We start from the raw sequence: 13,114 nt of genomic DNA, 5'->3' as shown, positions 1-13,114 counted from the left end.
TTGATTCGAGAGAAAATTGTAATTTTCCATTAGTGAATTCTAAATTACAGTTTAATATTTTTTAGAACGAAGGCTCAAGGAGAGCCCGGCTTTGAATTAACAAAGCCATCAACCGGCCAGGATTACAACCACTGCAATACAAACTCGAACAAACAAAAAACAAAACACGGCAAGATATAAGGGTGCTGGAAGGCAACTCTCAAAACCTCACACACTACAACTAGGAGATAGCACATGATAAGCATAAGTTGAAGCACGCAGAGGCCCTCGTCCACCCAAGGCTCACCAGGGAAGAAGAAATGGGGCTCCGGGAAGCGCCCGCTGTCGAGGATAGGCTATGACAACACCAAACCAACATCACCATCCATTCCCACTGTCGAAAGAGGCCCCTGCCTCCTCGCCTGGCTCGAAAGGCGCCGAACCGTCGACATATGGGTTGCTCACCCTAGAACATGGATGGAAGGATGCAACCAGAAGGAGTAGGAACAGAGCACACCCTACATGACTAAGAAACTTCACCAGAAACACCGCATCGCCGCTGCCCACTGACGATCCTTCGGAGAGTAGAAAGATGCCGATCAGACAACAACAGGGTGTCCAGGGAGGACGGAGCAACGAGGAGGCAGGGCCAAGGCCGAGGAATGATGCTCCGACACTCACAACTTGCACTACTGTAGCCGCCGGAGGAGGGGAACCCGATCCCCTCCTGGCCAGAGGCCGCCGGACCAAGCTGTCACCAGTTGCACAGAGAGCACCAGAAGAAACCCGAACACTGCCGGACCTGCCAAGCTGCCGCCGCCACCACTTGGGGCACACAGTCGCCGCCGCCCGACAACCACCACACCGTAGTGCCCACAATCCAAAAAGCATCCAAGGCGACGACTTCAAGAAGCAAACGGAGCCAAGAGCACCGTCGCCGCCCAACAAAGTTTGAGCTTTCACCCGGGAGGCTAGGGGAAGGGGAGGGTGGAGCAAAAGACCTGAATGGCGCCTCCAAGAAGGGGAGCGGCGTCCATGGACGTCGCCGCCATGGATTTCTCCCGGTCAAGGCTCCACACCACCAACACCACATCCAGCTCCAGGCACCGGAGAACCAAGTCGACCCGGACCAAATCTGAAGGGGTGGAGCACGCAGGGCAGCAGAAGGGGGAAGGGGCGGCCAGATCCGGAGCCGAAGAGGCCAGAAGCCCCACCGCCGGCGCCGCGGATCTCGTCCGCCGGGGAGCTTGCTGCCCGCGCAACCAAACCCACCGGACCACACCCGCGCCACCACCAGCCGAGGAGACGGTGGCGCCTCACCGAACGAGGCCGCCGCCCCGGATTCCGACGCCCCCCGCTGGAGAAACGGAGCAGCAGAGGCCCCGCCGCCACCTTCCTTGGCGACGCCCCGGGCTTGCCCGGCGGATGCCTCTGGTGGCGGCGAGGAGGGAGGGGAGGAAGGGGGGAGGCGGCAAGATCTAGGGTTGTCGCCCTCGAGCCGCCCGAGAGGGGCCTTATAGATATTAATGGATGGCGTGCTTCTTTGCTGGGGAAAAGACGTTCTCACCGTACATGAAATGGGGACACGATGCCCGATGTTATACCGGTGGCTCCACCTCCTCCCCTTGTCCAAAACCCACAGGTCACATTGGATACTGTAACAAGCTTGCACCTCATGTTGGCAGGGATCGGCACATCCTGCCACGTCTTTTCCCCAGCATGAGCACCTGCACGGTTTTGAACTCAAAGATGCGATCCCATCTGTATGGGACGTGAACCACCTTGTACTTACTTGTCGTCGGGTGGTACACAAAGTTGTATGCCTCATGCCATAGCTTCCCCCTTCCGTTTTCAGCTTTTCTGTATCGGTTTTTATTCAAGGTTTTTATTTTTTAAAATACACAAAAAAATCTCATTCGTCAACTCTTTCAAAACCATGAACTTTTTTGCAAATTCGCAAAAAGATTAAGAAGCTTTCTCCTAAAATTCCTGAATTTTTTACACTCAAATATGTGACCCCCCCCCCCCCCCCCCTCCCCTCAAAATCATGAACTTTCTTCAAATCCACGTGACACACAAACTTTTTGAAAATTCATGATTTTTTAAAATTCTTGAGGTTTTTGAAATACATAAACTTTCTAACCTATAAAGTTTTTTTGAAAGTTCAAAGTTTCTTAGACTCATTTTTCAAAAGTCAAACAGTCAACTGGTCAACCAATCAACCGTTTAACAAAGCGAGCGAGCGTGCGAGCCAGAATGGCCACCGTTGCCCGGTCGGCCCATAGTGACGGGGCGTGAGTGACAGGTCGTTAGCCACTGCTTGCTATAAGCGCTGACTAGAAGCTCTGCCAAGGACACTACAAAGAAAAGAGGACGCGACTATGTCTCGCTTCGAGCGAGACAGCAGAATGCATCAACTCCTGGGAATCCGTAGTGGGCTGGCCCACCCACCCACCTCGTGGTCCTGTCACTTTGACATTGTATGCTTGTCTTTTCATTAAATACAAATATAAAGAATATTTTTTCTTTTGTAATAATGTTAATCATACATTTAAAAAAATAAATACAGTGTACAAAATGTTCACTCAACTTTTCAGAAAATGTATGTATAATGTTTAAAAATGTATCTCATATTTTAAAAAAGGTTAATGTGTTTCAAACAAATGTACCTGACATGCTTGGAAAATTCTATGCAATATAAAAAAAGTTTGTGTAATTAAAAAAAATTGACTTACACAACTCAAGTTCGACTTCCATAGCACGATCGAGCCCGCGTTCACAGGCCGAGTCAAACTTCTATAGCCCAAGCCCGACTTCCATAGCCTTTAGTGGACTTAGTTTCACTTCCACAACCCAAGTCAAGTCCCACAGTGTCGGTGTTCATGGTGGACGAACAATCAAAAAACTGCAAGAGCAAGCAAGCTGCGCAACACGTCTCTCCACTCACCTTGTGCCATCTCGCTACGAAGAGAAGTTGTGCTGGAGCCTGGAGATGGACGGGGAAGCTCAGTCACAAAGCAAAGCAAAGCAAAGCAAAGCACCGTGAGAATACGTGCGCGAGGGTTTTCATCTGGAATCGCTTCCTTCCGGCCGTTTGCAGCAAACCATGCATGCATGCGCGCACGCACTAACCAGCAATGCATGGAATCGATGGCCTCGCGTGTGCAGCCACTCCCTCTGTTCGAAAATACCTGTCGAAGAAATGAATGCATCTAGATGTATTTTACTTCTAGATACATCCATTTTTATCCATTTCTACGAAAGTAATTCTGGACGAAGGGAGTATATATGAATCATGCATAAGCACACAGCTGATATCTGCCTTAGTCGATCCTAGCCAATCTTCTCCTTGGTTGACATCAATCGATCGATCAACATGAGGGTGCTGAGGCATCATCATCATCAAGACTACTGCGCCTGCGCCTGCGTCCAGCACGCCAACGCCCCCACCACAGCTCAACACAGGTATAATCCCTTAATTCATTCCTCCCATCAAAGTAGACAGTATTACATTTTCTTTTGGTTATGCATTAACTGGGCGAATGTGTGGGGAACACATACATTTTCCAATGAAACTTTGGAGCTAGCGATGATCAACCCTTACGTCCAAAAAAGTTTACAATGTTCATACTACTAGTGCTAGAGTTACATACTTCATTACAAATCCATCCTTTAATTCTGCGCACATGCATCAAATTCAATTTCTAGGTGCAAAAGTGTAGTCGCCTTGTCCGAAAATATGTGGCGCGTATTTTGTTTGGTAGTATCTGAATTACTATAAGTTAGCATTACTAGGATCAAGTTCAAATTTGTTTTCACGTTACTAGAGAAACAAATACTATCCATCTGAATTCCTCTCAAAACAAACTGCCCGGGCCCAATAATGAACCTCCAATTCTTGTCAAAGATGATTTCTGAGTGTACAATTAATATCCATTTCAGCTTTGTGACAACAGTAGCGCATGTCCAACAATTCTTGAACGAGTGGGAGATCCAGTGCTTGGTGTTGGTGAGCCTCTCCCTGCAAGTCTTCCTCCTCTTCTCGGCAGGCTTCCGGAAGCGCCACATCTCTCACGTGCTCAGCGTGTTGTTATGGCTGGCCTATCTGTCGGCTGACTCCATAGCGGTCTACGTCCTCGGCCACCTCACGCTCCACACCGGCGAGGGCGACCCGCGTCACCAGCTGGTGCTTTTCTGGGCGCCCTTCCTGCTGCTACACCTTGGCGGGCAAGATACTATCACCGCCTTCTCCATGGAGGACTGCTCTCTGTGGAAGCGGCATCTGCTAAACCTGACAACCCAGTTGGCCATGGCCATCTACGTTGTGGGCAAGCAGTTGCGATGGGACAAGAAGCTTGTGGCTCCCATGGTGCTCATGTTTATCTCTGGGACGACCAAATATGCAGAGAGAATATGGGCACTCAGGATAGCTGGCTCATGGGAACCCCGGATAAGAACTTCTGGCTTGGATATACACACAATGAATACTGAGCTCGCGTCAATGTTTTCGTCAGCAGGGGAAGATGTCGATCCCGGGCGCATCGTGGAGGTTGCTATGGGTATCGGTGCATTCCAGGAAAGCATCGGGTTCCTAATGGACGTGACACCGAAAAGGTATACCCGTGGAGCTTATTACAGCCAAGCAAAGGCAATTGTTGAGAAGGTTGCCAGGGGATTTACATCTTCCGGCAATGGAGTTGATTGGGCGTACAAGTTATCCGAGATCCGTCTCTCGTTGATCTATGACCACCTCTACACAAAGTTTGGGAGCCTCAAGCTGAAGGGTTTGTTCCTGTACCGGCTAACCACTCTTGCCATAACCTCTACGGCTCTCGCTTTCTTTGTTGTAGCCAGCAAGGGAGGCAGCTACAGTGGAGTTGATGTTTGGATAACTTACGTGTTGCTTGTGGGCGCCATGGTGTTGGAGATATCCTCTGTCCTGATGTGGCTCGTGTCATCATACTGGGCATACATGACCGCATTCTTGCATCTACGAGGCCGTCGTCGAAGCAAAGCCTCCCGATGTGCAGGTAGAATATTGCTGAGCACCGTCAAGCGTCTCCGTCCCCATCCAGAAAAAAGATTGGAGTGGTCAGGAAAGGTGCAGCAGTATAGCCTGATGGATGATTGCATCCAGGCCATGGCACAACGACCTGTCAACTGGCTACTACCACAGATAATGAAGCAAGGCTACACCAGCAAGCATGTCGTCGTCTCTCCAGAGGTAAAGAAGGTGCTGCTTCATAAACTCTGTGAAATAGCCACCAGTCCAGATAGTATAGATAAGCTGGCATTTAGCGGCAGCTTCCGTGGAGAGTGGGCTGCATCTTGGGCGGCTTCTGGAGCTAGGACTCAAACAGCTGGAAGTAGTGCAGCCCAACAGGCCCTGGCGGCCAGCAACATCCAAGATATGGATCTCGTGTCAAGTGCCTTGCTTTGGCACCTGGTGACAGAGATATGCTTTATCATGTCCGAGTACGACGGCGACAAAAATGGCAAACCTTCTAACTGCATGTTCAGAACCTGCAGCCAGCAACTGTCCAACTACGTGATGTATCTTGTCGCCCAGTGCAAGGTGATGCTCGATAGCGACGGACACAACACGCTACAGGAATGTCGAAGTGTGTTGAGCTTGAGCCAGCAAATTCATCACCGAAGCGCCGCCGTCGGCAATAATAAGAGGAAGGGGTTGGTGATGGGCATCCAAGACCCCGTATTTCGCACCGTTTTTTCATCTGATGATAAGGTAGCTGGCCATTTGATCATTGTGTTGGACGAGTTGCTTGCACCTGAATCTGTAATATCAGCAGCTCACAGGTGGGAGCTGATTGCGATGGTATGGGTGGAGATGGTTTGCTACATTGCACGCAACTGTGGTTCTGGCTTCCACGCCAAGCAGCTAAGCTCCGGCGGGGAGTTCCTCACTCATGTCCATCTCCTCATCTTTCTTCTACGCACACACTAACTTTTTTTTTGTTTCTTTGCGAATCAATAGCTTTATTGATTACTCATCGGGGTTACAACAATTAATTGATCCAGAGACATCTCCTCCTCCGCTCTATAGCTTGATGTGCACATCGATGGGCCACACCAGTCCAATGTAACAGAGGATCAACAGGTTATCTTCAACCAGCTGGATGACTATCTAGTGGTAGGAGTTGTGATTGAGTTATGTAATCTTGCTAGCACCCGGTTGTTCTCATCTTAATGCTCCTTTCTTACTTTCTGTAAGACATGTTGGCCACTGGATACTTTACTCTTAATAAATACTACTCCCTCCATTCCTTATACAATGTCACAAACTCAGATTACAGATACCAAGGCAAAAATTAATTACTGCTTTGAGAGTTGACTTTTCTTTTCACTAACCGGGACCATGGATACGCCGCTTTTAGAGCAAGTACAATAGTGGGCTATAAGCCAGCTTACATGACACTTTTGCCCATGTGTAGGGAGAGAGACAGGAAAAAGGTGACAGGGGTGGGCTAACATGCAAGAATCAGCCTCTATGCATGCTACTAGGTAAAAGCATTTAACGAGAGAAAAGAGAGAAAAGGTTAAAAAAAAGGTCTAACCTTATCGGAAATCCAACTCGCTGCCCAGGCTCATCTGCTCCCGGTCAGAAAAAAATTAAAACAAATATTAGAATTTTTTTTAAGAAAATATCTGTTTTTTTTGTGTGGTGGATAATTTGATGCGTGAGGTCCGCTCCAAATTTCAACTCATTTGGACATCTCAGCAGCCCTAGGCAAAAAAGACAAACCAGGTCAGAACAATGTGTGAACAATAAACTTTTTTGCAGACCCATTTTTGTCTTTTTCGTCGAAAGCTGCTCAAATGTCCAAATGAGTTGAAATTTAGAGCGGGCCTCACGCATCAAATTATCTATCACACAAAAAACTGGATTTCTTTGAATTTTTGTAGTATTTTTTTATTTTTTTCGTCAGCGCGGGTGCAGCTGAGCCCGGGAGTAGTAATGATGTGTCCTGACCTTATAGTGAACCTTATAGTTGGCTCTGTTGTATGAGTAATTAATACTGCTAACTTTTGATGACATGTCATGTTTATATAGCCAATTGTTGGCTATATATTATTAACCATGCTCTCATGCAAGGAAGGAAAGGGAAGGAAGTAGTACATTGTCATTATGACTGCATGCATACAAGTATTAAAAGTGGTTTTCTCTTGGTCAGATTATGATACGGGTATTTGAGAGAAACCAAAATATTCATCAAGAAAGCAAAAGTGCGTGTGCTTGGATAATCTTTCTAACAGTTAATCAATAAAAGACAAAGGGTAATGATTCTTTATAGTGGCTTTATTTAATTTCCTGAAATCAATTACTATTCTGTAACCGGTCACAATTCTTTGTGCGATAAGATCATTTTTATCATTAGGAGGAAAATCAATTTACTTAGATATGCTCGTATAAACGCATGCACAGTTATCGTTATTTTTTTGCAGGAGGCAACTTTACTTAGATACGCTGGACACTTCTAGAAACAGCACAGCTAATGCATGCACAGTTATGAGCACACGAATTGTACGTTGTACATGGAACAAGGCAAGAGCGAGGATTTTATTACTCCCCACGTCCTTTTTACTTTGCATATAACTTTTGTTTAAAGTCAAAGCATCAATGATTTGATCAAACTTATAAAGAGAAGTACCAATATTCATAATATCAAATCAATATGATTAGATTCATTATGAAGTGTAGTTTCATATTTTGCTGCAAGATTAGCGTTTTGAGCAGTGGGCCTCGCTCCTGGGTGACCTCGCACCGCTAACTGTCGCCGTCTGTTCTGTTTGGGTCAATTTATTGTGCGTTTCCTATTTTCGTAAAGCACTGCACGTAGCGCATGCCCCCTCCACCCTTCCGATCACCATTCGGGCCGGCCATTAACGGATTTCTTACCCGTCCGGTTTTGGGAAAACTTCCCTGAACCGGTTTTTTCTTCTTTTTTTTGCAGCTATGTTTTATTTTTTATTTTTCATTTACCATTTTTTATATTTGTATTTTCTAATTTTTCAATTTCCAAACATATTTAAAATGCTTGAATTTTCTAAAAATGGTGAAATGTTTTGGAAATTATGAACATTTTTTTAAAATACATTTACATTGTTTTAAATTCATGAATATTTTTCACAAATTTTTGAACATTTTATTAAATTATTTAATTTTTAAATTTTAAATTTTTGTGATAATTTCCTTTTCGAATTCAGGAACATGTTTCCAAAAAATGTTCATCTATGTAAAAAATGTTCAATTATTCAGAAACTGTTCAAATTCAAATTTTGTTCATCGGATTTAGAAAAATGTTCATCAAATTCCAAAATTGTTCATTAATTTTGAAAACATGTTCATCAAATTCCAAAAATATACATTATTTTGTAATGGCAAATATTTTAAGTCAAGAATTTTTTTAATTCGGCATTTTTTAATTCCGTTAGTATTTATCATTTCCCAAACATGTTTCTAAATCATGAAAAAAAATCGAATTCATAAAAATTTCAAAATTTGTAACTTTTTTGAAATCCCAAATTGGTTTTGCAACGGAAAATAGAAAAAAAGCAAAAAGAAAATGCTTTCCGCCCCACACATGGGCCGGCGCATGAGGGCGCGCGGGGGAGCGGGGGTTGCGTGCTCCCTTCGTTGTTGGCTGGTGCGTACAGCAATAAATATGAGGTCCTCATTTTATCGCCTAATTATGCTGTTTGGTGCGCGCCCTGTCACAATGTGGACCAGTCCGCGGACACAGATGCGGGATGTCGACATCCAACCGTAGCTACATACATCTGGCTTTCCGGATTTTTTCTGCGGTCTACACAACCAAGTAGCCGCATGCAGCACTAGTTCATATTTATAAAAGTTCAAATATTTACATCCAAACATTGTTGTTCCCTTTCACCGTCCACTGATGCTCGATCAAATCTTCCTTGAACTGCTCGTGAGTTGGTCGATGCCGAATTTTTTGATGCATTTGAATAAACTCCTCAAAGCTGGACGGATTTTGGTTCGAAAGTTGGACGGGCTCATGTTCTCAAATTTCAGAGTTGCGACAACATCGTCACCCTCATCCTCGACGATCATCGTCTTCGGATCCCATTGTTTTGCAGGTCCACGGACACTTGCAAAACTGGTACGAAGAACTCCAAATGCCCTCTCGACATCCTTTCTATCTGCTTCTTATCTTTGGGCAAAGTGAGCCTTTTTCTAGCAAAGTGGGTTTGAGATGGTGTTGACAAAGATAGCTCATGAAGGATAGATACCGTCAACTAGATAGTAGCCCATGTTGTACTCATGTCCATTGACAGTATAGAAGCAGTCTCGCAAACAACGGCGAACGTTGCAGCACATTGATATCATTGTGAGACCAGACATGCAAAAGAAAGCGTGTCAAATTCAAAGATCCTGTGATGCAACTTCTTCAAGAATGAATGTCGGCTTCTTAACATACCCCCTAATATTGCCCTTGTAAAGCCTTCGCGTAGTTGTTCCATTTCCAATACATGCAGTTAAGAGATCCAAGCAAACCTGGCTACCCTCTTGCTTCTGAGATTGCCAAGAGCCTCTCCGTGTCTGCCACAGTTGGTTCTCTCAGGTACTGAGGTCCGAACACCTTGACCACGGCAGTTGCAAACCTCATCGTGGCATCTCCGCATGTGCTCTCAGACATCCGTAGGTACTCGTCCCACGAATCAGCGGCCGTGCCATATGCAAGCATCCGAAGTGCGGCCGTGCACTTCTAGTAACCAGAGAAGCCAATCGTTCCCACGGCGTCCTTCTTCGGGATGAAGTAGTCCTCATAGGACCGGGCGCCATGGTACAAACGATTGAAGACAGTCTTGCGCATCTGAAAATGCCGGCGAAAATGGTTAGCAAATAGTGCATCGGGGGCAAAGTAGTCAAATGTCCGCGCGTCCTGTTGCGGTTGAGCATTAGATGACCCTTGATCGAGCCCTTGAAATTGAGAACATGCTCCTCCGCACGCTCCGCGGGTCTCCAAGGACCACCTACATCATCGCCGTCTCATCGGAGTACTCCTCGTCTGACGAGTCGTCTGTGGACTCAACATATTGTTCGTATATGTACTCTAAATCGGAATCCATTGCTATAAACAAGAAGGGACAATTGTTTTCAACTCCGGGGATTAATCAAACAATAGCCAAGCATGGTAAAGGATGGTACCTGGCGGGGCAGTCGGAGGAGAAGCGGCGGGGAGCCATGCTAGATCGCCGGAGGTGTCGGAGACGCAGATTTTCGGCAGGGGTGTGTCATGGAAAAGGGGGGGATGGAGTCGCAAGGGTTTTGGGTAGGCCTGGGGTGTCGAATTCGTATATTTCGTGTGTCCAGACTCCAGCAACCCCCCCCCCCCCCACTTACTTGTGTCTCCCTTTTGCAACAGAAATCGTGTCCTAACCACCCCATGGACCGATACAGCACCACGTTTGATGGCTTTCGCGGTCCAGATGGTTGCGGGAGGCTTACAGGTCCGCCTTGGAAATGCCCTAATAGAGTATTACTCATGTTGTAGTACAAATCATTCAAACATCCTATTTGATCTACTTATGTTATTACTATAACTAGTAAGCATGCACGTGCAACACACGTCTCAAACGTAAAACAGATGAATTCACATAATATAAAAAATAAACGTTTTTAAAAATATAAATCAAATGGATACACAATGTTTGATGTCGCTCAAATTGTATTTTCAAAAGCAAGACACAATAGTGGTTATGTTGCTGCATAGAGTAATAGCAGGAAAATATTCTCATTTAAATAAAATCAGCAATTATTTATTAATGCAGTAATATAGGCATGTAGTATAGTCTTCTCTTCGAGTGTAGCCAGGAAAAAAAGTATAAACTGCCTTACGATGCAATTATATTGTTCAAGATGCTTAATTCTCGAATCTTATTTTATTCTACTAATCTGCATAGCAAAATACATATTTGTACTAATTTGGATCAAATTATATATATTTTTTGGTTGTGTGGACTGTCAAAATTATATAGCTACCTACTATGGATAATAGGAAATAGAAGATGATATGTGACTACAACGACTTCTATATGAAATAAAGATGATTTACAAGAACTATTGAAATGTAAAAGGGCTAAAAGAAATTCAATAATTATCATGATAGAAAATATTTATCCGGTTTTGTATGTGTTTATGCGTTGGCAACCATACTAACTTACAATGATGTAAGACGCTTTGTACGTATAGAAACTGAAATGAGTTATGAAGAAAAATAAAGATGGAAGGAAAAGTATTCTAAAGTAATTGTCAAGCTTGACGTTATCAAGCTTTCAGGTCAGCTTCTAAATTACAAAAAAAAATGATGAATCCTCAAATAAGAAAGAGCCAACAATTTGGAACATGCTACAAAACTGGTGAAGATAGAAAGCATTCATCCTCTTTTTCCTTGTCGTAAGGAGTAGCTTCAGCATACATTTGTAACAGTGTAATACCTGATCCAGAAAAAGTTGTTCATTATTATTATTGAAGGAAAGAGGCGTGCAGACAAAGAAAGAGAGGCGGTGCAAATAAGGCCTTAAACATCATGTCTTCAAGTTTGATGACTGCAGATATGTTGGATCATTCGAAACTGCACAAGTATATAAGAATAAATATATGTGCCAAAATAGCGAAAGGTATTTGGTTTCTCTGTCATGAAACAAAATAAATCCGACTGAGTACAGTTTATATGATTTCTCTGTACCAATATACGGCAGCTGTATTAGGACAGATCCTTTGAAGGATCTATTTATTGGAACTCAGCCGGATTAGTTTCTTCATTGGATCCTTCTGTATGGTAAAATTCTCTTTATTGGAACGCAGTAGAGATTGCATACCTTTACAGAACAGCGAGAGATATTCTCTAACAACAGCTACGGAGTCATGTGACCCGTTTTAGATGTATAGAATCATGTAACTGAAATAGTAGTACATCTTCAATATCTTGCCTCCTACTGAATCTTACATAATTTACCGGATTGCTGTGCAATTATGTTAAAGTGACGCGTGTAAAGTTTTCTCTAAGAATGAATCATATATTTGATTTCCAACCTATCCCTGGAGATAGTGCCTAGTCAGGTGCAACCCACCTTAATTCTAGGTAAAGCAACGTCATACGTAAAACACACACTGATCAAATAGCACAAATAAGACAATTCTAATCAAGTGGATGGCGTTACCTCTTGATACGGTCCAGTTTAATGCATATGGTGGTACGAAGTAAAGCCCAAGGAAGCGACATGAACATGAGAAGTAATCATGGGAAATAGACTCTGCATCTTGACTTCTTCAGTATCCCTCTTGATCCTACTTTGTAAGACAAGATTGTTGCATTCTTATGTACGTGCCATATATAATTACACATTTTCAGTACAGCAATCGGCAACCTAAGTTAATCCCAAATCTATAATTCTAGATTGCTTGAAGCCCCACGATTCTTATTTAATATGTAATGCACGTGCACCCACTGAACAGACACTTTGTTGACATGGGTGCTGCGAACGGAGCTGAAGTCAACGCGGATGTCGATGGTTGCCGGAGAGCATGCCCTGGACGTGGATGGAGTCGTCGCAGTAGCGGCAGAAGAGCGCCTGACCTCCAAACAGAAGACGATGGTGGCGATAGCACGTGTGTTCCCGGAGGAAGACGAAGCTTCTCGCGCTTCCCCCATCGTGGCTAGCGTGCATGATGGCGGCATGCGGCTCGCTTAGCTTCCTAATATGATGGATGCGTCCGGGATAAGTTTTTTAATAGGATGGATTTGTCTAAGATTAGTTTCCTAATAGGATGGATGCACTTTGATTTAGTTTCCTAGAATAGGATGCACCCGTGATTATTAGTTTCCTAATTGATCAGGCGTGGAGTTTCATATTTTCCTCCACGGTGGAGTATGGTCACTCAATGTAAATTGCTAAGTGCACACAAAAAATGGTTTAGGTTAAGGCTAACCGTTAGATTGATTTTAGTGGGCCTAATCGTGCGGTGGTATTGAATCTGTATACGCTTTGTGGGGTGTGCTTAAAAAAATTCTTGTTTAATTGTTTAATAGTAATATAGAAAAAATATGTATCTAATCTTACTATAAATATTTTTTCTAATAAGCAAGAT

General features: G+C 44.1%; 1 protein-coding gene across 1 annotated transcript; it reads left to right on the top strand.

Annotated features, from left to right (window-relative positions):
- Positions 1-3,355: 3,355 nt before the first annotated feature.
- LOC125542182 (uncharacterized) lies at positions 3,356-6,156 on the top strand. Its single transcript, XM_048705167.2, has 2 exons — positions 3,356-3,444; positions 3,922-6,156. The coding sequence occupies exons 1-2, from the start codon at positions 3,356-3,358 to the stop codon at positions 5,942-5,944; spliced, it is 2,112 nt and encodes a 703-aa protein (XP_048561124.2). The 3' UTR covers positions 5,945-6,156.
- The last annotated feature ends 6,958 nt before the right edge of the window (positions 6,157-13,114 follow it).

The sequence above is a fragment of the Triticum urartu genome, chromosome 1A (genome assembly GCF_056163025.1).
Source record: "Triticum urartu cultivar PI428250 chromosome 1A, HENAU_Tu73, whole genome shotgun sequence".
NCBI classification, from domain to species: domain Eukaryota; kingdom Viridiplantae; phylum Streptophyta; class Magnoliopsida; order Poales; family Poaceae; genus Triticum; species Triticum urartu.
This window is presented reverse-complemented; position numbering and strand designations above follow the sequence as displayed.

Bases quoted from the DNA above. Each gene is read 5' to 3' on its own strand.
- LOC125542182 (XM_048705167.2), top strand. From the start codon at position 3,356: ATGAGGGTGCTGAGGCATCATCATCATCAAGACTACTGCGCCTGCGCC. The intron at 3,445-3,921 runs GTATAATCCCTT...TATCCATTTCAG, and splicing joins CCCACCACAGCTCAACACAG to CTTTGTGACAACAGTAGCGC.